General features: G+C 50.5%; 1 protein-coding gene across 2 annotated transcripts; it reads left to right on the plus strand.

Moving 5' to 3' along the window:
- Positions 1 to 2,148: 2,148 nt before the first annotated feature.
- Cdr2l (cerebellar degeneration related protein 2 like) lies at positions 2,149 to 18,150 on the plus strand. 2 transcript variants are annotated; one of them, XM_026780708.1, is made up of 5 exons: positions 2,149 to 2,652; positions 11,950 to 12,062; positions 12,347 to 12,495; positions 14,178 to 14,342; positions 15,654 to 18,150. In XM_026780708.1, the coding sequence occupies exons 1-5, from the start codon at positions 2,574 to 2,576 to the stop codon at positions 16,546 to 16,548; spliced, it is 1,401 nt and encodes a 466-aa protein (XP_026636509.1). In that variant the 5' UTR covers positions 2,149 to 2,573; the 3' UTR covers positions 16,549 to 18,150. The 2 variants fall into 2 exon arrangements, with proteins under 2 accessions (XP_026636509.1, XP_005350774.1); XM_005350717.2 differs by having other exon boundaries at positions 15,657 to 18,150.
- The last annotated feature ends 3,112 nt before the right edge of the window (positions 18,151 to 21,262 follow it).

Genomic DNA, 21,262 nt, shown 5'->3' on the forward strand with positions numbered 1-21,262 from the left:
GGGAGGGGAGGGGAGGGGAGAAGAGGAGAGAAACTGAATACCTTATTCACATGTTGGCTGGGTCATTTGGATATTTCTTCCTGGAAATTGTCTAGTCTCGTCTTTCATACACTTTTCTCCTGGCCATATGCCCTTTTCCTCAGATTTTCAGGTCTTGCTGTATTCTGGATTCAGTTGTTTCCTGGGTATATCATAACATCTATTCAGAGTGCTTCAACAATGCCCACACATGATGGGTCTCAACAAAAACAAGTTGTACGAATGTTTGAATTAGGAAAGCCCTTTAAAGGAAAGATGCTTGGATGGATTAAACCATTGCTTTCAAGGGTGTAACTGGATATAAGGTTTGTGTCTCAAACAATAAGAAACAGAACCTTAAAGAGAAAGCCCAGAATACAAGAAAACATCCTCAAATTTCATTCCTTTCAGCTTGTTTCTAGATACACAGGTTTTTAAACATTCCGGTTCTTCTTTTTTAAAGGAGTTATATTTCTACCAGGCAGCAGTGGCAGACGCCTTTGATCCCAGCACTCAGGAACCAGAGGAAGGCAGATCTCTGTGAGTTCAAAGCCAGCCTCATCTACAGAGCAAGTTCCAGGACAGCCAAGAACAAGGACAGGGCTACACAGAGAAGCCCTGTCTCGAACCTCCCACCAAAAAAGATGTTATATGTCTGTATTTATTTATTCTATATTTATGTGTGTGAGTATCTGCCTGCACGTATGTGTCTACATCACGCATGTGTCCACATCACGCACATGTCTGGTACCCAAGGAGGTCAGAAGAGGAGAATGGATCCCCTGGAACCAGAGTTACAGAGGTTTCTGGAGAATCATATGGGTCCATTCCCAGGACCTCTATAAGAGCAACAAGTGCTCTAAACTGTTGAGCCATTCTCCAACTCAAAATTAAGATCTTAAAGGTTGTGTTGTGAGGGGGGGTGTACATGTGTGTGTGTTCATGTGTATTCACGTGTGTGCTGAGGGCATAGGACAACCCCCAAGTGTTCCTCAGGAGCTGTCCACCTTGTCTTTTTTTTTTTTTTTTTTTTTTTTTGGTTTTTTTGAAGGGGCCCCCCTTTTTTTTTTTTTTTTTGGTTTTTCGAGACAGGGTTTCTCTGTGGCTTTGGAGCCTGTCCTGGAACTAGCTCTGTAGACCAGGCTGGTCTCGAACTCACAGAGATCCGCCTGACTCTGCCTCCCGAGTGCTGGGATTAAAGGCGTGCGCCACCATCGCCCGGCCACCTTGTCTTTTGAACCAGGGCCTTCCACTGGCTTGAAGCTCATCAGGTAGGCTAGGTTGTCTGTCCAGTGAGCCACCATGGATCCATCTATCTTGGCTCCCCATCCCCAGAGCTGGGCTGGGAATACAAGAACAAGATAAACACTCTGCTTTTTTTTTTTTAAGCTGATAAGCACTTTTAGTGTACGGAACCACCTCCTCAGTCCCCTTAAGGTAATGTTTAGCTTTGCTTAGTTTATAGAAAGACTCCTACACTGTAGCTTAGTCTGGCCTGGAACAGGCTGTATGAAACAGCTGGTCTAGAACTCAAGACAACCCCCCCTCTTCAGCTTCCCAAGTACTGTTATCAGAGGAGCCTCTTTCTAACCGTGGGTATGTGTGTTGTGTACTTGTGAAGGTTCGCGTGATTTCAGGTACCCAGAGAACATCGGAGTCAGATTGCCCCGGCAGCTGGGGTTACAGGCTCTTGTGAGCTGCTTGACATCGGTGTGGGAAACCCGAACTCAGATGCTCAGCAAGAGTTCTTAAGCCCCATTCTTCTCTCCAGCAGCCAAATCCCTATTTCTGGCTCTTAAAGTGCTTGTAAATTAATACCATTTTAAAGAAGTTCATGGCATGTATCCGTAGGTCACCCCGTTCCCCGCGGTGAGGACCGACCGCTGTGGAAAGCAGGCAGACCCTTGCTCTCAGGATGAGCCAGGACAAACAATAAGTAAACAAAATAATTTCAGACGAACGTAAAAAAACAGTCGGATGTGGAAAAAAAAGGACATAGGGTTGATCCAACAATTCCCAGACCAGGACACCAGGAAGGACCTCATCCGAGGCCCCGCCCCCTATTTGCATACTCCTTATGATTGGCCTCCGGCGGCAGACCCCACCCCGTAGAGCTGGAGGCCTGGGAAGCAGCAAGCGGGGCCGGACGGAGATGCAGCGGAGGCTCCGGGTGTCGCGGCGCGGGCCGGGTGGTGTGCGGGCCCGAGGCGGGCAGGGGGTATCTGCCGTGGCACCTACACTCTCCTGACGCCGCAGCCCTGCAGGCGGTCCCGGGTCGTCCCAGCCGTCGTCCCGCTTTGCAGTCCCCACCCCTCCACCCTTTGTGCCGCCGCCACCCGGCGTCCCCAGCTCGACGGGACCCAGGGCGCGCGGGAGCGAGAGGCCCCGCTGTGCGCACGGCCGGTAGCGGATGGCGGCCGCGAGAGGTGGGCGAAGGGGCGCTGCAGCCCGAGCCCGCGACGTGGGAAGCCCGGACCGCCTCCGCCGCATTGTCCCGGGCTGCGAGCCCAGGCCCTGAGCTGCCGCAGCGCCCGCCCACCGCCACCCGCGGGGCCATGCGGAGAGCGGCGGGGATGGAGGACTACTCCGCAGAGGAGGAGGAGTCCTGGTACGATCATCAGGACCTGGAGCAGGGTGAGCACGGTGGGAAAGGAAGTGGCGTGTGCCCCGAGACCCCTGGCCGCTACTCCATTGTTGGGCGTTATCACCTAGAAAAGGGCTGGGCTGGACCTGGTGCACCAAACAGAGCATGAGTCTTGAGAATGGGGACGTGGACTGAGAGGGGCGCTGCCTTGGAAGATTCGGACACGATAGACCCGAGACCTGCAAAAGTGTGTAGTCGACGGGGCATCCATCACCCTTCTCATCTTAGTAGCAGCGACTACTCCGGTGTCCCTGGTAGGGTTTTGTTAGGGGGCCCGGAAACTAGGTAGCCGCAGGGAATTCCTGGTACTTTGGCTGGGAGTACTCTGTGTTGAGATGTCATCTCCCCAGATCAGCAGCACTCGTCCCGGCCAGAATTTCTGAGCTCTAAGACCTAGAGAAAGTTTCCCCACCTGGCTTTCCTCTGCCCAGCTAGAGAGTGGTGCGGGCAGCTGACTGTGGAGAAGCCTTACGTGGAGTCTCCAGCCTTCCCGAGAAAAGTATCCCGTTGTCCTTCGCAGCACTAGGCTTCCTCACACGTTCTACCGAACGACAGCCCCAGGAAAGAGGGAGGATGCCTGAAAGGGGTTTGGAAGCTGGTGATGAAGTGGCTAAAGTTGACATCACTGAGAAGAGAGGTGGAGTCGTCTTGGCCGAGGTGGGGAGGCCTGAGAGGGTCAGGGTCAAGACCAAAGCCTGCTGGAGTGGAGTCTGCTCCACCCTCTTTGCCAAGGTGCCTGTTCTTGCGGATACCTTGAGGAAGTGAGGAACCGCATCAAGGGAAAAGTGACCTCCCCACAGTCACCTGCAAGCCCTGAGTTATTCAAACCCAAGGCTAGCAGACAGTGTGCCCTGGAGGCCTGGTCTCCATCCTCAGGGTCCCTGAGCTCTGGTTTTGCCAGGATGGGAAGCATGCACTCGCATCCTGGAGCCTTTGTTTCCTGACCCACTTCCCCATGCTGCCAGGCTTCACCTGCAGACCAGGAGCTGTCTCTGTTCTTGCCAGTGAATCAGACTCTTGGGAGACCTGTGTAGGATGGAGGGCGATGGGTTAGACATCCCTGTGCTATGAACTGCCCCATGTTTATGTGGCACCTTCTCCTCTGTCCTGGCCACTACTCCTAAAACTTTTCTTCTCTGGGAACATCTGTTGGCCTCATTTGAGTTTCAGACATCATCCTGGGACCTTGGAAGGGTTCTAGCCGCTGACCTCCGGGTACACGAGGGCTGGTGGGGGAGGTCCACTTGTATGTTCTCAGTGTCAGTGATTATGAGATGACTTCCTGGGAGAGGCTAGCTCAGAAGGAAAGATGAAAAGCAGAGTTCTGTGGAAGATAGCCTCTAGGGGAGGCAGATGCTAATACTGTGGCAATCTCATTTAGTTCCCGCACCCCTAATGAAGGCTTGGCACCATGCCCAGCCCAGATGTGGGAGGAAGGAGCCAGAGAGTAGGGGCGGGAGATGGTGTGGCTTCTGGTGAGGGATCGGAATCGCCATTCCAGCGGGGCTGAAGAGCTCTGTATCTTTCTCTTCTTGGGTCCTGCTGGTCTGGCCTGCAGCTCCAGTCATAGGCAGAGCCCAGGAACCAGGGGGATACCCAGGAATGAAGCACTGTTTGAGGAAACTGGGCCTTCCTGCCTGTGTGTGTGGCTGGGTGGGGGGGCTGTGCTGGGTCTAGGGACAGAATCCCTGTCCTGATCCTGTATTCCAGCGAGGAGATGAGGAGAGGGATCAAAGTAACAATTGTATGGCAGCTTGGTCCCCTCAGCAAGGAGAGATGTGAGCCAGAGGGTGGAGGAAAGAAGGGGAGGACAAGTAGGGGACAAAGGAAGTGCTGGCCACTCAGATCTGTGTGCCAGCCCAGGAGAGCTGAGTGATGGGGAGGAGTGTCTGCCAAAAGACACTCACATCAGAGGTCCCATTCTGTGTCGGCTTCTCTGGGCTCGAGCCCCAAAGTCTTTCCCTCCCATCTGCTGGGTGGCCCGTGGAGTGATTTTCCCACCCACCCATGAGGTAGCCTTCCAGCCTGTTTTTCCCTCCTACCCTGGCCCAAGCCCCAACTTCCCTTCCCAAAGAGATTGTCCCTAGAGATGGTGTTTGACTTTGGTGTGCCTCTGCCCCAGAGGCAGGAGGTGGTCAGGACAGGTGAGGTCTTAGATTTGCTCTGTTCCCTCTACTGGTTGCCATGAGCACCTGTAAAAATAGAAAAGTCCATGAATTAATTATTAAGCAAGCCCTGGCTCTTCCGTTGCCCACCCCCTCCTCCACCTGTGACCACCTCTGTCCAGGCTGACGGATGGCCGCTGAGTCACAGATTTTCTGACCTGACTCCCCTTCCTGCCTAGCCTTGAGTTCTCCACCCCAGGGGATGCTCTGACGTGGCTAGGAAAAAGGCAGCTTTTCTCCACCCTGCTTCCCCGAAGGCCTTCCGGAGTTCCTGACTTTCGTGCCTGTGGGGCAGAACCCCCAGCTCCACCATCTAGTGTCCTCCACCTCAGTCACCTTTACCTGTGCCCACCTTGGCCTATTTCCTGCCTCTCTGTGAAGAGTCTGCCATGCTCCGTCCTGATGCCGAGCCATAGGGGCTGTGGGATTTCTGGGTCTCTTTTGTTTTCTCTGGGGTTACATATAACCACTAAGGTCCCCAGAAAGCCCCTAGAGCCAGGAGGGGAGGTGGCATCCCAGACTCAGTACCTTCCTGGCTTGGTTCAGAGCTGCCTATTGATCCAGCCATAGCAAGCTCTTTCTTGTGTCCGCATCCTGCTTAGCTGGCTTCCAAGTGCCCAGGCCACCCTCCCCTGAGTCCGGAACTGCCACTGTCCTTCAGCAAGCTGCCCCCTCCAGGCCCCTGGCTCTGCAGCTTCTTGACTCCTTCCGTCATCCCTTCAGGCAGCTCTGACCAGCTTAGCTTGTAAAGTGATTCAGTTTCCCTGAGTCGGTCTGAGATTCTCCCCCTCCTCCCCAGGCAGCTTCCTTTCCGTCTTCCTTCATCATCACTGGACTGCTAGGGCGACCAAGTAACATTCGCTGTCTTTGTGGGCACTCTTCAGTGTCTCTCCCTTCATAGTGTGGTATAGGCCCCATCCCGATCCCAGCCTACAAACAGCAAGGAGTTGCACACACAGCCCAGCTCGCCTGGAAGGAGGAGCTTGGTATTGAAATTGCCCTTGGCCCTTCCTCATTTCTCTGGCCTTGAATTCTGGTTAAGCTGCAGGGTCTGCTCGCACGTATATATGGTATAGCAATGGTATATGGTATATATATGGTATAGCAATGGTATATGGTATATATATGGTATAGCAATGGTCACTTCCTAAACCACCTAACAGTTCCAAGGCCTGAAACATTTGGGAAGGGGATGAACTGAACACTGCCATCCTGTTACAGCCTAAGAAGATGACGAGGTTCTCCCATAACCAATCATACACACACACACACACACACACACACACACACCCGTTATCCCCAAGCACATGATATATCACAAGATTGTCATCCAACAATGGGAACATCAGGCTTCAGATTTTGCAGACAACTCCAGACTCTGGTCCAAGTGTCCTCAAATACCTTATAAAGGTTTATATTAGGTGACTGGACATTTTGGCATCTTCATTAGGCAAGTTACTTGCCCCAGGCTATGGGGTTTGTATCTGATTTACACTATTCAATTTTGTTCCCATCGGGAAAACTGTTTGTTCCAGACAGTGTCATTACAGCCTAGCTAGAGGGGAGCTTCTGTGGTCTGCTTCCCCGGTGATGTCAGGACACAAAGCCCTCTCCAATTAATGTAGCTCTAGAGGCCCCATTCCGGCTATTTCAACCAGACCCCTGATCTGAGCTTGTCTATATCCTACCACTTGGGAGACAGAGGTGATGGGATCGGGAGTTCAAAGTCATCCTTGGCCTCATACCAAGGAAAACCTGACTACATGAGACCCCACCTCAAAACAACAACAATGAAAGTTGCTGGAGATGCATCTCTGTTGGTAGAATGATTGCCTAGCATGCAAGAAACCCTGAGTTTGGTTCCCCAACTCCACATAAGACCAGACAGTGTGGCACATCCCAACAATCCCAGCACTTAGGAGGTCGAGGAAGAGGGATGGAGGTTGAGGCCAGCTACATTGCAAGTTTGGGCTACAAGATAAGAAAGAAAGAAGAGCTGGACAGTGGTGGCACAAGCCTTTAATCCCAGCACTCGAGACACAGAGGCAGGTGGATCTCCGTGAGTTCGAGGACATTCCAGTCTACCAAGTGAGTTCGAGCACAAGCTCCAAAGCAACAGAGAAACCCTGTCTCAAACAAAGCAAAAGAAAGAAGAAAACTTTACCCTCATTATGGGAGCGATATTGTTTCTCAGACTTGGCCTTTTGTCTAGGTCCCATGGCTGATCGGGCCACTCTGGCTTTCACAAGGAAACACCAGTTCTGTCCTAGGCTTAGCTGAAAGTGCAGGATGCTCTACTATCTACCCATCCAACGTCCCTGTTCCGTAAGGGTCCAAGAGGAAGACTCCACCTGGGCCTGTCTGCCGCACTGCAGAGGGTGTAGCCAAAACAACCATCTATCTAAAACTCGCCAGGAGGACCAGAAGGGGAAGGCAGAACTATCATTATATATAAAAATAGCACTGGTTCTTATTGGCCCCGGAACAGCTGCTTCTACAAATCTTGGTCCAGATTTACATCCTCAGCCTAGAATGAAGGTTGGTCTAACAAACGGCCTCATAATGTTAAATAATAAAAATAATCAGTGCTTTCCTGCTTCTGGCCAAATGGGTTATACAAGCCTACTGTTCACCAACTAATTCTGTTTCTAGGAATGTGTTCTCACAAGAGGTAGTGATTTGCACTAAGGTTTTAATGAGGTGGAGTTAATTCTAGTTTGACTCTTACTTTGCAGTTCTGGACAGGGACCCAGATCGTCACACAGGCAGTCCCTCTACTGCTTCTAGCAGTGAACTCCATCCCCAGCCCCCCTTTACTGTTTGTTAGTGATTGCTAACAAAGATTACAAACTTTTGTGTATGATTGTTTTGCTCACATGTATGTATGTGTACTATGTGAGTGCCTAGTGCCCAAAGAAGCAAGAAGACGACATTGGATCCCTTGGGACTAGTGTTGCCATGTTGCCAACTGTTGAGAGCTGCCATGTGGGTGCTGGGACCTGAACTCAGGTCCAGTACTCTTAACCACTAAGCTATCTCTCCAACTCTGAGGTGTTAAGTTTTGGGGAGTTTTTGTTTGTTTGGTTGGTTGGTTGGTTGGTTTTGGTTTTTCAAGATGAGGTTTCTCTGTGTAGCTTTGGAGCCTGTCCTGGAACTCATTCACAGAGATCCGCCTGCCTCTGCCTCCCAAGTGCTGGGATTAAAGGTGTGTGTTACCACCACCTGGCAAGGGTGTTAAGTTTTTAAGACAAGGTTTCACCCTTTAGTCCTGACTGCCATGGAACCTGATGCAATCCTCCTGCCTCAACCTCTCAAGTGCTAGGATTGCAGATATGAGCTACCAAGCCCAAATGCTTACCCTCCTCTTACATTTTTTATTCATTTATTTTTTGGGTTTTTTTCTTAATTTATTTATTTATTAAAGGTTTCTTTCTCTTCCCCGCCACCGCCTCCCATTTCCCTCCCCCTCCCCCAATCAAGTCCTCCTCCCTCATCAGCCCAAAGAGCAATCAGGGTTCCCTGCCCTGTGGGAAGTCCAAGGACCACCCACCTCCATCCAGGTCTAGTAAGGTGAGCATCCAAACTGCCTAGGCTCCCACAAAGCCAGTACGTGCAGTAGGATCAAAAACCCATTGCCGTTGTTCTTGAGTTCTCAGTAGTCCTCATTGTTCACTATGTTCAGCGAGTCCGGTTTTATCCCAGGCTTTTTCAGATCCAGGCCAGCTGGCCTTGGTGAGTTCCCAATAGAACATCCCCATTGTCTCAGTGTGTGGGTGTACCCCTCGCAGTCCTGAGTTCCTTGCTCGTGCTCTCTCTCCTTCTGCTCCTGATTTGGACCTTGAGATTTCTGTCCGGTGCTCCAATATGGGTCTCTGTCTCTGTCTCCTTTCATCGCCTGATGAAGGTTAATATTCAGGAGGATGCCTATGTTTTTCTTTGGGTTCTCCTTACTTAGCTTCTCTAGGATCACTAATTATAGACTCAATGTCCTTTGTTTATGGCTAGAAACCAAATATGAGTGAGTACATCCCATGTTCCTCTTTTTGGGTCTGGCTTACCTCACTCAGGATAGTGTTTTCTATTTCCATCCATTTGCATGCAAAATTCAAGAAGTCCTTGTTTTTTACTGCTGAGTAGTACTCTAATATGTATATATTCCATACTTTCTTCATCCATTCTTCCATTGAAGGGCATTTAGGTTGTTTCCAGGTTCTGGCTCTTTGATTTAATTTTTTGGTTTTTTGAGACAGGGTTTTCTCTGTGTAACTACCTTGGCTGTCCTGGAACTAGCTCTGTAAACCGGGCTAACCTCGAACTCACAGAGATCCACCTGCCTCTGCCTCCTGAGTGCTGGGATCAAAGGCATGCACCACCATGGAGACAGTGTCTGAGTTGCCCAAAGTGGCCTTAAACTTGTGGTCCTCTTGCCTCAGCCTCCTGAGGAGTTAGGATCTTGGGCCTATGGCATAGCTTCAAGCTTTTGTTGTTTTTTGTTTTGGGTTTTTTGTTTGTTTGTTTTGTTTTTTGAGACAGAATCTCATGTAACTTAGACTGGCCTCAAACTCCTGATCCTCCTGCCTCAGTTTCCTGAGTCCTGGGGTTAGGCATGCACACCACACCTGTGAGGTAGTAATAATGGCACAGAGACTTATTATTAATTATAAAAGCTCAGCCTTATTCCTAACTAGTTCTTATAACTTAAATTAACCCATATTTTTTGGTGTACACTCTTCCATGAGGCCTGTCACCTCATCACCATACTGCCCATCCTGCTTCTTCCCTTCCCCCTCACCCCCCATCTTCTGGTGTCTCCTGTGCATCTAGATTATCTCCTATTTCCTCTCTCTGCCTGGAAGTCCCACCTATACCTCCTGCCTAGCTATTGGCCATTCAGCTCTTTGTTAAATCAATCACAGCAATACATCTTTACACAGTGTACAAATATCCCACAACACACTAGGCTCATAGTTTCCCTTTTAATAGAGAAAATACTCAAAGATGCTCTAAACACCCAACAGTAAGGACCGTCTAAACGAAGGTGTTTAGAACTTTATATATACAGTAGCGTCTTCTGCATCCACTAATAGTGTGCATACATGTAATAATATGTGCATTACCCACAGAAACATGCCGTGATATGTTGTTATAGGAGAAAGGCAGACGCAGACAAAGACAGTGTGCTTTGCATTTGTGCTTCATTTTGTGTGTGTTGCATACATATGTGTGTGTGTGGGCATGCATGTGCAGATCAGAGGGCACCTTGTAGGGGTTGGTTCTGTTCTTCCACCATGAAGGTGTAGGGGAATGTGGTACAGTAGTGGTATTGGGATATCCTGACTTATTGGGAAGCCAGGATATACTTAGAGCCAGACTAGGACAGCTCTGGAGGGGTAGAGCCACAATAGGACAGCTCAGCCCTGGACGAAAGGTGTCCTGGCCTAAGCTGGGGTGTGGTGGGGGATGGTCTCCCCGCAGGATGTAGGGATCCTGCTCCTCTCCTGGAGAGCCGCTACAGCTGAGTTCTGCTCTGCTCCCTCAAGGGAGCGCCCTAGCAGAGCTGTCAGCTTCTTCTCCCCAAGAAGTTTCTTCTGCTAATGCTCTGCAAGAGGAAGCCCCCTTCAGAAATGTAGCAATCTCCTCCGGCTCTGGCAATCCTTCCCTGGCCTTGCTCAGCCCCTTAAGGAGCTCCTAGCAAGGTTCTTCTGTTCTGCTCCACAGCCTTGCTGAAGCCCCCTAGGGAGCATCTCAGCAAGGCTTTTCAGCTCAGTCCCCTAAGGGACATCCCAGCCAGGTCCTCCTCCTCTGCACTGGCGAATGAAGGTCTTCACCCAAGACTCTTTTGAGAAAGAGATTTATTTGGGAAGGAGGAGTCCAGGGGAGTGGCTGATTCTGCGGCTTAACTTCAGCTCTTTATATAGGGCTTCTTAGGGGCGGAGTTTTCCCAGGGAGAACAGGGATTGGTTAACTTTTCCCTGCTCAGGGATTGGTCAATTTAGCTGGCCAGGGGCAGAGGTGGCTCTGACTTCATGGCCAAACTGTGTTTCTTTCACTGGTTCTTTTTAGCTTTTTGACTCTAATATCAGGACCAGGGCATATTTCTTTCACTGGCTCTGATTCTAGGGACAAAGTGTGTTTCTTTGAGACTAGTTTCAGAGCCAGGGCACCTGTCGTTTAGTCCTGGTTCAGGGATGAAGATGTTTCTCTCCCTGGCCCAGGTCTTAAATCCAGGGTGTATTTCTTTCTCTGACTCTGGGTTCAGAGTCAGGGTACTCAGTGATTGGTTGGTTTCCTGCCCCAGTTGTCCCTTTTACCCTACAGAAGGTCCTGGGGAGTGAATTCGGGTTCAGCAGCAATTGCCTTTACCCACCGAGCTATCTCACTGGTCCAGTATTATTTTAGGGGTGTGTGTGTGCAGGTGCCCCTCATGAAAGCTAGAAGAGGATTGCTTCATCCCCTGAGGCTAGAGTTACAGACAATTGTGATTGCTTGCAGGGGACCAAACTCTGGTTCTGGTTCTCTGTAAAAATAGCAGAGAGCTCTTGAGTACAGAGCTGCCTCTCCAGACCCTCGCTGATTTTTGTTTTGTTTTGTTTTTGTTTTTGCTTTTGAGACAGGGTCTCAGTGTGTATCCCTGGTTGGCCTCAGCCTCACAGAGACCCACCTGCCTCTGCCTCCTGAGTGCTAGAACTAAAAGTGCCCCACCACACAGCTCAACTAATTTTTTTTTAATTGTTGGCTTTTCACTTTTCTGTACTCATTTGTTTTTTACATCAAGCAGAAAGAAATACCAAGCTAGTTGGTAGCACATATTCTCAATCCCAGCATTCAGGAAGCCGAGGCAGAAGGATCTTGAGCCTTAGGCTAGCCCGGGCTTCACAGTAAGATCCTGTACAAATGAAACCAAACCAGATACGCGAAGGACAAGAAGAGATAGAAGTGACACCAGCCCAGATGCTCAGCCCCTGGTTTCCATCTCTAGCCACACTAGGGCTCCTGAGAATAGCCTGTGCTGGTGACACCGAGTCACCAAGAGCCCAGCCGCACATCAGTGCTAGGGCATTGATGAGGGCTCTCTGCTGTCCTCACTCTCTGTTCTGTTTGCCCTCACCTCCCTTCCCCCAGACTTGCACTTGGCGGCAGAGCTGGGGAAGACTCTGCTGGAGAGGAACAAGGAGCTGGAGGAGTCCCTGCAACAAATGTATTCCACCAATGAGGAGCAAGTGCAGGAGATCGAGGTGAGGGACCCCGGGCTCCGCATCGCTCCTCCCGTCTCTCGAGAGCCTTTGGCCGGGGCCTGTGTGTGCATTTGTGCACCTCACCAAAGGCCTCCCAGCTTTCCTTTCCTAATCCACACCTGCCCACCCATCCCAAGCAGCCTACTGCACCGTGGTCTTCACCCCCTGCTCCAGCGAGCACGAATCTCAAAGTCGATTGGTCTAGCGGTGGTAGGGGGGCCAGGCAGAGATCTTTGTCCCTACCTCATTATAAAGGTTTGTTCTACCCTTACCTCCTCCCCTAGTACTTGACCAAGCAGCTGGACACGCTGCGGCTGGTGAATGAACAGCATGCCAAAGTGTACGAGCAGCTGGACCTGACAGCCCGAGACCTGGAGCTGACCAATCAGAGGCTGGTGCTGGAGAGTAAGGCTGCCCAGCAGAAGATCCACGGGTGAGGGCTGGGATGGTGAGGGACAGGCCCAGGACTGAACACGTGGGCTGACAGGGAGACTCACACATTCTTAGAAGACGATGCTGAAGAGCCTGGGCTGGTAGCAAGGCCATCCCTGTCAGCTCTGTGTGCTCTGTGTGCGGTGTGTGCTTAGACATTCATCCTGTGAAAACTATAGTCCCTTCCCTCCTCCTCCTCCTTCTTCTCTTCCTCTTCTTTCTCTTCTTCCTTCTCTTCCTCCTCTCCCCCCTCTTCCTGCTCCTCTTCCTCCTCTCCTCCTCCTCCTCCTCCTCCTCCTCCTTTTTTTGTTATTTTACCAAGACAGGGTTTCTCTGTATAGCCCTGGTTGTCCGGGAGCTCACTCTGTAGGGCAGGCTGCCCTTGAACTCACAGAGATCGGCCCACCTCTGCCTCTTGAGTGCTGGGATTCAACATGTGTGCCACCACTGCTAAGCCCGTCCTTTCTTTTTATAATTTATTTTTATTCTGTGTGGGTGGGTGTTTTGCCTGCATGTGTGTCTGTGCACCGTGTGTGAGCCATACTCTCTGAGGCCAGGAGAGGGTACAGGATCCTCTGGAGCTAGAGTTGCGGATGGTCATGAGCCACAATGTGTGTGGGTGGCGGGAACAAAACCCGGGTCCTCTGCAAGAGCAGCAAGTGCTTTTAACCTCTGAGCCATCTCTCCAGCCCCTCACAAGCGATAGATGAAAAGTCACCTGTATTCCAGAAGATAACCTTCCACCCGTGCTTATTTGCCAATTACACACCAGGCTCAGTTTGAGGCACTAAAGATTCAGTGACTCTGACCTGCCCTCTGAGACCTCGCACATGGGAAGGAAGACAGAGATGTAAATGTCACTGCAGTGTATGGTGGTGGTGACAGAGGGGCGGGGAAGGGGTGTGATGCAGGAACCGGAAGTGGGGTTGGGGAAATGTCCTGGTCGCACAGGCGTGAGCACCTGAGTTCAAGTCCTGGCACGTGTGTAAAATGTAAGACACGATAGCGTGCATTCGTAATCTCAAACTGGGGAGCTGGTGATGGCTGGGTCCCACCCTAGCTGAATCAAGGATCCCTGGGTTCTAGTGGGAGCCAGTCTCAAAAAACGAGGGGGCTAGCTTGTGAAGGTGTGATACCCAAGGTCATCCTCCGGCCTCCACATGTATCCACACACACATGAACATGCACACATGTACAGATACATAGGGACTAAAGGTGACTGAGGAGAAGTGATTGGCTCTCCCTGCGATGTATAAAAGGGCAGGTCCTTGGATGTGGCAGAGAGTTCTCAGACTCTAACCCCAGACAGTGTGCTCAAGATTGTCTGTCTGTCCTTAACTCCATGTCTTCCATCTACAAACAGCAGTGAGGAGGCGTCCTGTCTCCTTAAGACTTCCCCCAGGTGGGGCTTGAGAAATGGCCAAAAGGTTGAGAGTGTTTGCTACTCTAGAACCAGGGTTTGGTTCCCAGCACTCACAGTGAGTGGCTCACAGCCACCCTGTCCCAGTTCCAGGGGATCCAACGCCCCCTTTTGGCCTCCTCAGGCACCTGCATACAAAATCAATCTCCACGTTTTTTGGTTGTGAGCCAGCTTTTAATGACTGAGCCCTCTCTCCAGCCCTAACAATCTTTGAAAGGAACAACAAAAAGACGTCTCTCCTGGTTGCCTTCATCCTATCCCAGATTGACAGAGACCATTGAGCGCCTGCAGTCCCAGGTCGAGGAACTGCAAGCCCAGGTGGAGCAGCTGCGAGGCCTGGAGCAGCTTCGGGTTCGCCGAGAAAAGAGGGAGCGCAGGAGAACCATCCATACCTTCCCCTGCCTGAAGGAGCTGTGCACGAGCCCCCGGTAGGCAAGGGCCCCGGTGTGTCTCAGCCTTCCGAGAGTTCCAGCTGAGGAATGAAGGAGCACGGTGGACAGTAGCTGGGGAGGAGGACTGGGTCTGGTCCAAGCCATCAGGATGCTTGCTTGCTAAGGACAGCCATGGGCATTGCTATGCTAACCGAACAATCATCACATCCATTTTGTCTACAAGTCAGATGAGAAAAAGTCATGTGTTTAGTACTCGGCACAGCCAGGCTTCCAACCTAGGAGGAGTTAAGTGTTGAACCTTTTGGTTCCCGTTAAATCTTAATTCAACAACTACTTATGTAAGAATACAGGCCGGGCGATGGTGGCGCACGCCTTTAATCCCAGCACTCGGGAGGCAGAGGCAGGCGGATCTCTGTGAGTTCGAGACCAGCCTGGTCTACAGAGCTAGTTCCAGGACAGGCTCCAAAACCACAGAGAAACCCTGTCTCGAAAAACCAAAAAAAAAAAAAAAAAAAAGAATACAGGATTGGGGATGTCGCCAGGCACTTGCCTAGAATGTGTGTTACCCTGGGTTCGATCCCTAGCCTAGGAGAAAGGTTAATGAAGAAGATCAAGGTGAGGCTGAAGATGGGGCTCATTTGGAAGACTGTAGCTAACATTCACAAGCCCTTGAGTTTGATCCCCATCCCCACACGTCCTAACAGAGTGGTGGAGCACACTTGTAATCCCAACATTCACAAGGTGGAGACAGGAGCTTCAAGTTGTCACTAGCATCCTCAGGTCAAACTAGGCTGTACAAGATCTCATTTTAAAAAAAAAAAACAACTGGGGCGGTGGTGGCTCACGCCTTTAATCCCAGCACTTGGGAGGCAGAGGCAGGCAGATCTTTGTGAGTTCAAGGCCAGCCTGGTCTACAGAGTGAGTTCCAGGACAGCCAGGGCTATTGCACCGAGAAACCCTGCCTTGAAAAAAAAGTTAAAGCAAAAGAAGTGTGTGTTGAAACAACAGAACAGGGCCACTGCCGTCCCCAGGCATCAGGGTCTAGAGGGAGAGAGAGTACAGGATCTAGAAGGTATGAAGAGGTCTGGCTGGCCAGCACCAGCCCGCAACTTGGAGGTCTCCTTTGTTCCCACATTTAACCTTCCCTTGTGTCTTCCTTTGCTGGAGAATTCTGGAGAAATCCATATAGGTCAGCATTCCCAGACACAGCCAGGAGAGAAAGTTAGAGGGGTGGATGGTCACTCAGAGGGGCAAAAGGAAGAGTTAGACAGGTGGACAAGAGAGCCCAGTGCCTGACACTTTGGTTCGGAGTGTGACCTTGACTAACTACCTCTGCCTGTCCCCCAGCAGGTGTGAGGATGCCTTCCGCCTGCACAGTTCCTCACTAGAGCTGGGCCCTCGGCCCCTGGAGCAGGAGAACGAACGGCTGCAGACCTTGGTGGGGGTGCTGCGTTCCCAGGTGAGCCAGGAGCGACAGCGCAAGGAGCGGGTAGAGCGCGAGTACACAGTGGTACTCCAAGAGTACACGGAGCTGGAGCGACAGCTGTGTGAGATGGAGGGCTGCCGCCTGCGCGTGCAAGAGCTAGAGGCTGAGCTGCTGGAGCTGCAGCAGATGAAGCAGGCCAAGACCTACCTGCTGGCCCGTGATGAGCACCTGGCTGAGGCTTTGCTGGCGCCCCTCACTCAGGCCCCTGAAGCTGATGACCCCCAGCCAGGCATCGGGGATGATTCCAACGCCCAGGATGGTGTCGCCTCGCCTGCAGCCTCCCCCAGCCATGCAGTACGCAAAAGCTGCAGTGACACAGCACTCAATGCCATCGTGGCCAAAGACCCAGCCAGCCGCCATGCTGGCAACCTCACGCTGCATGCCAATAGTGTGCGCAGGCGCGGTATGTCTATTCTGAGGGAGGTGGATGAGCAGTACCACGCGCTGCTGGAGAAATACGAGGAGCTGCTGAGCAAATGCCGGCAGCATGGTGCCGGGGTGCGGCACGCGGGGGTGCAGACCTCGCGGCCCATCTCCAGGGACAGCTCATGGAGGGACCTACTGGGGGGCGAGGAGGGCCTGGGAGAGGGCAAGGTGGGTGAGAAAAGCCTAAGCCAGCACGTGGAGGCCGTGGATAAACGGCTAGAGCAGAGCCAGCCCGAGTACAAGGCGCTCTTCAAAGAGATCTTTGCCAGGATTCAGAAGACCAAGGCAGACATCAATGCCACCAAAGTAAAGACTCCCAGCAGCAAGTGACCCCTCTCTAGGCCTGCAGCCTCCCCCTGCCTCCCTGCCAAGAGGGGGAGGGGGGTGTCCCTCGTGCCTGGGTGGCAGCCTCTTGGCAAGTAAGAAAGCCCTTTTCACAGTAATATATCCTGACCAGTGGCTGGCGAATGAGCAGGGAGGCCTCTCTGATCTGGGGACACAGCATATTTCCTGTTGGTGGCCTGGTTCACCTGTCCTGCCGCCCTTGACCACTTTGCTTCAGCTTGAAGGCACAGCTCGGTTTAAAAGCCAAACACCCTCCCCCCACTGACCCTGGGGGCTTCTCAGCCCTCGGCTTCACCCTCTGGCCAGTCTTCTGCAGGCCTTTCTTGCTTAGCTGACTCCCCCTCCCCCGCCCCAAAGTTGTTTTCCTGAGAGATTTGCAACGCAAGGTCTCCTTGAGCCTTGCCACAACTGGAAACACTTGAAAGGGGATCTCAGAGCCAGCCATGGCTGGTGCTGGGGTCTCCTCGACCAGTCACTGCTTTCTGCCAGCCATGACTGTCATCCCCCTAGCTGTACCACTCCCGGAGTTCTGAGCAGGGCCGAAATGGGCCGAAATCGCTAGCTCCCACACTGCAGAGCAGGAAGCGTTAGCCACGCCCGAGTGTACCCCTCCAGCCCTGGCAAAGACCTTCAGCTCGCCACAGTTCTGTAGCCAATCTGATTGCAGGAAGAGAGAGCCCCTCAGCAGCCATACCTGGGTAGTGTCCGTTTCCTCTCAGAGTTCCATCCCTGGAAATACCTTCTCCGGGGCAGGGATGGTGGGAGTCCTGCCACTTCTGCTTCCTTCCCTTCTCTGCACCTGCCCCCATCTCAGGGACCATGATGTCTCATTCACCCCTCCCTTCCTCAGGCCAGCCCTGGGACCGTTCACATCTGCAGCCTCCAGAACGTCCTGTGTGAGCGTTACCAGTCCAGGTCCCAGCGTCCGCCCCATCCTTCACCAGGGACTGTAAGATCTTTACTCCATGTTAAGTATTTTTAAGTTGAGAAAGAAATTCCTCCTTTGCCGCGTTCCTACAGAATGTCTGGTCTTTACCTCCCACCTTTATGGGGGGACTTTTGAGGTCCAACCTGGATCAAGGGTTCAATATTTTAATCTAAAACTTCAGGAAGTCCAGCTTTGTCTTAGAGATGCCCAGGTCCCCAGCTTGCCCACAGCAGCCCTTCAGGGCCTCTGGTTCCTTCTGCCACCCTTCTCAAAATCAAAGGAGCCATACAATCCAGTGAGAGGCAGTGACTCTGGCCTCTGTGCTGGGACCCCAGTGGGAACCGCCATGCCTTACCTCTTTCTTACCAAGCATGTCCGACATTCCTGGAGACTCGACCTTGCTCCAGGTGGCACTGTGATGCCTGCTGTCATCTGGATCCTTCTGTTCATGCAACTTGGAACCTTTCGTCCCTTGGGGCTGGGCACCTCCAGGCCCTCTGTGTGTCTCTGTCATCTAGGGTAGAGGAGTTTGGGCCTGTTCACTTCTCCAGTTCTGTAGCAGCCGGCCACCATCACCTTTGAAGTATACATGAGAGAAATATATTTGCAAATGCTTTATTCTCTTCTTTAATAAAATATGCACCAGTATTCTAAAAGCAGCAATGGCCGTGGAGCCACAGTTTTGTCTCTGCGTCTCACGTGCTTGGCTCCTCCCGTGCACCACTACAAATGAGGGGCGGATATGAGCTCCACCCACCCCCAAGTTCTGCATTTCTTTGAGGTCACTCTGCTCCCTGAACTCTTGACAAAGTCTGTGTCTGCAGAGTCAGCTATGCCAAGCATGCTCATGAACAAAACACTAGGGTCTATACTGCCTTAGAGTTTATATTCTGACTTGGGGAGCTCCCCCAGAGCAAGGTGAGGTGATCTGCCCATGGGGTCAGGGAACTGGAGCTCTACCAGGCAGGGCATTCACGATCAGCAGGAGGAGGAATATTTTCTATCTTTTTGAGACAGGATTCTCAAAAAAGTTTGAGGTTAGATTCAAACTTTCTGTGTAGCTGAAGATGGCCTTGAACTTCTGGTCCTTCTTCTACCTTGTGATGCCACCTAAAGGGTCCTTCTGATCCTCCCCAAGTGCTGGGATTACAGGCATTTGCCATCACATCCAGTTTCTTTGGTGCTGGGGATTGAACCCAGGGCTTCCGGCATGCTAGGCAACACTGTTGCATCCCCACCCTGTCCCTTATAGACCATGTAGACATGGTCTCAGGAAGGCTGAAGAGATGGTTCAGCAGTTTAGAGGACCTTTTGTTCTTGCAGGATACCTGGGTTCTGTTCCCAGCACCCACGTAAAAGATCAAAATTAACTGTATGTAACTCCAGTTTCAGGGGATCCAGTGATCTCTTCTGGATTCTGCAGGCTCCAGACATGCATGTGGTACACATATCTGCATCCATATAAAACACTCATACACATTAAAAAAATGAAAGATGGTATTACTATGTAGACCAGGCTGGCCTGGAGTTTATAAAGATCCACCTACCTTTGCCTCCTCCCTTTGCCGGGATTAAAGACATGTATCACTACGGCCTGACTGTCAGCATAATCTTTTTTTATTGATATTTATTGAGCTCTACATTTTTCTCTGCTCCCCTCCCTGCCTCTCCCCTCCTCCCTTCAATCCTTCCCCCAAGATCCCCATGCTCCCAATTTACTCAGGAGATCTTGTCTTTTTATACTTTCTACTTCCTATGTAGATTAGATCTATGTAAGTCTTAGTGTCCGCATTTTTGTCTAAGTTCTCTGGGATTGTGGTTTGTAGTCTGGCTTTCTTTGCTTTATGTTTAAAAACCACCTATGAGTGAGTACATGTGATAATTGTCTTTCTGGGTCTGGATTACCTCACTCAAAATGATGTTTTCTAGCTCCATCCATTTTCCTGCAAAATTCAAGCTGTGTAGTAAGTACTCCATTGTGTAAACGTACCACATTTTCCTTATTCATTCTTCGGTTGAGGGGCACTTAGGTTTTTCCAGGTTCTGGCTATGACAAACAAAGCTGCTATGAACATAGTTGAGCACATGTCCTTGTGGCATGATTGAGCATCCTTTGGATATATACCCAAAAGTGGTATTACTGGGTCTTGAGGAAGGTTGTTTCCTAATTTTCTGAGAAATCGCCACACTGACATCCAAAGAGGTTATACCAGCTTGCATTCCCACCAGCAATGCAGAAGTGTTCCCTTTTCCCCACAACCTTTCCAGCATAAGTTGTCATCAGTATTTTTGATCTTGGACATTCTTATAGGTGTAAGATGGAATCTCAAGAGTTGTTTTGGTTTGCATTTCTCTGATGACTAAAGATGTTGAACATTTCCTTAAGTGTCTTTCAGCCATTTTAGATGCCTCTGTTGAGAGTTCTCTGTTTAGGTCTGTACTCCTTTTTTTTTTTTAAATTGGATTATGTGATCTTTTGGTGTCCAATTTCTTGACTTTTTTGTATGTTTTGGAGATCAGACCTCTGTCTGATGTGGGGTTAGTGAAGATCTTTCCCCATTGTGTAGGCTGTCGTTTTGTCTTGTTGACCATGTCCTTTGCTTTACAAAGCTCTTCAGTTTCAGGAGGTCCCATTTATTAATTGTTTCTCTCAGTGTCTGTGCTACTGGGGTTATATTTAGGAAGTGGTTCCCTGTGCCAATGCATTCAAGTGTACTTCCCACACTTTCTCTTCTGTAAGGTTCAGTGTGGCTTGCTTTATGTTAAGGTCTTTGATCCATTTGGACTTGAGTTTTGTGTATGGTGATAGATATGGGTCTATTTTCATTCTTCTATATGTTGATATCCAGTTATACTAGCACCACTTGTTAAATATGCTTTCTTTTTTCCATTTGATATTTTTTGCTTCTTTATCAAAGATCAAGTGTTCGAAGATGTGTGGATTGATATCCAGGTCTTCTATTCTGTTCCATTGATCCTCCTGTCTGTTCTTATGCCACAGCATAATCTTCTTGTACACTGTGTGAAGATGTGTCTCTGTTTTACTTCTGCCTAAGGCACCTTCTGATTGGCTTAATAAAGAGCTGAAGCTGGGAGGTGGTGGCACACGCCTTTAATCACAGCATTCAGGAGGTAGAGGCAGGCAGATCTCTGTGAATTCGAGGCCAGCTTGGTCTACAGAGCAAGTTCCAGGACAGGCTCCAAAGAGAAAGAGAAACCTTGTCTCGGAAAAAAAAAAAACAAGAAGAAAAGAAAAAGAGAGCTGAACAGCCAATAGCTAGGCAGGAAAGGATAGGTTGAACTTCCAGGGAGAGATAGGAATTCTGGGAAAGAATCTTGCCCTTTTACTCAAGCCACAGAGTATTTGCTGCGTTGCTCATCCCTTCGGGAGGGAAGAGGTCTAGAGAGCTTATCAGAATGGATTTCCTACCCCATGGCTGCAGAGAACAAGAGCTATCAGATCTTCAAGGGGCCTGTGCACCAGCATCTCTGCATAATGGCTGTTGTTGCATGTTGATTTGTGCTGGCTATGTGGCAAGTGGTTTAGAATGTTTCATAACCACAGGAACTTTGTGAGACAACTATAAATGTTCTCATTTATAGTTCAGAGGCTAAATGAGTCATTCAAAGTCACCTAGAAATATTTCAATTCAGGCCGAGGGGTGTAGCTGATGGAAAAGTATTCCTCTGGCCATGAGCGAGCTCCCATGGTCCATCCCAGCACCTCTCTCTCTCTCTCTCTCTCTCTCTCTCTCTCTCTCTCTCTCTCTC

Source organism: Microtus ochrogaster, chromosome 7 (assembly GCF_000317375.1).
Source record: "Microtus ochrogaster isolate Prairie Vole_2 chromosome 7, MicOch1.0, whole genome shotgun sequence".
Taxonomy (NCBI): domain Eukaryota; kingdom Metazoa; phylum Chordata; class Mammalia; order Rodentia; family Cricetidae; genus Microtus; species Microtus ochrogaster.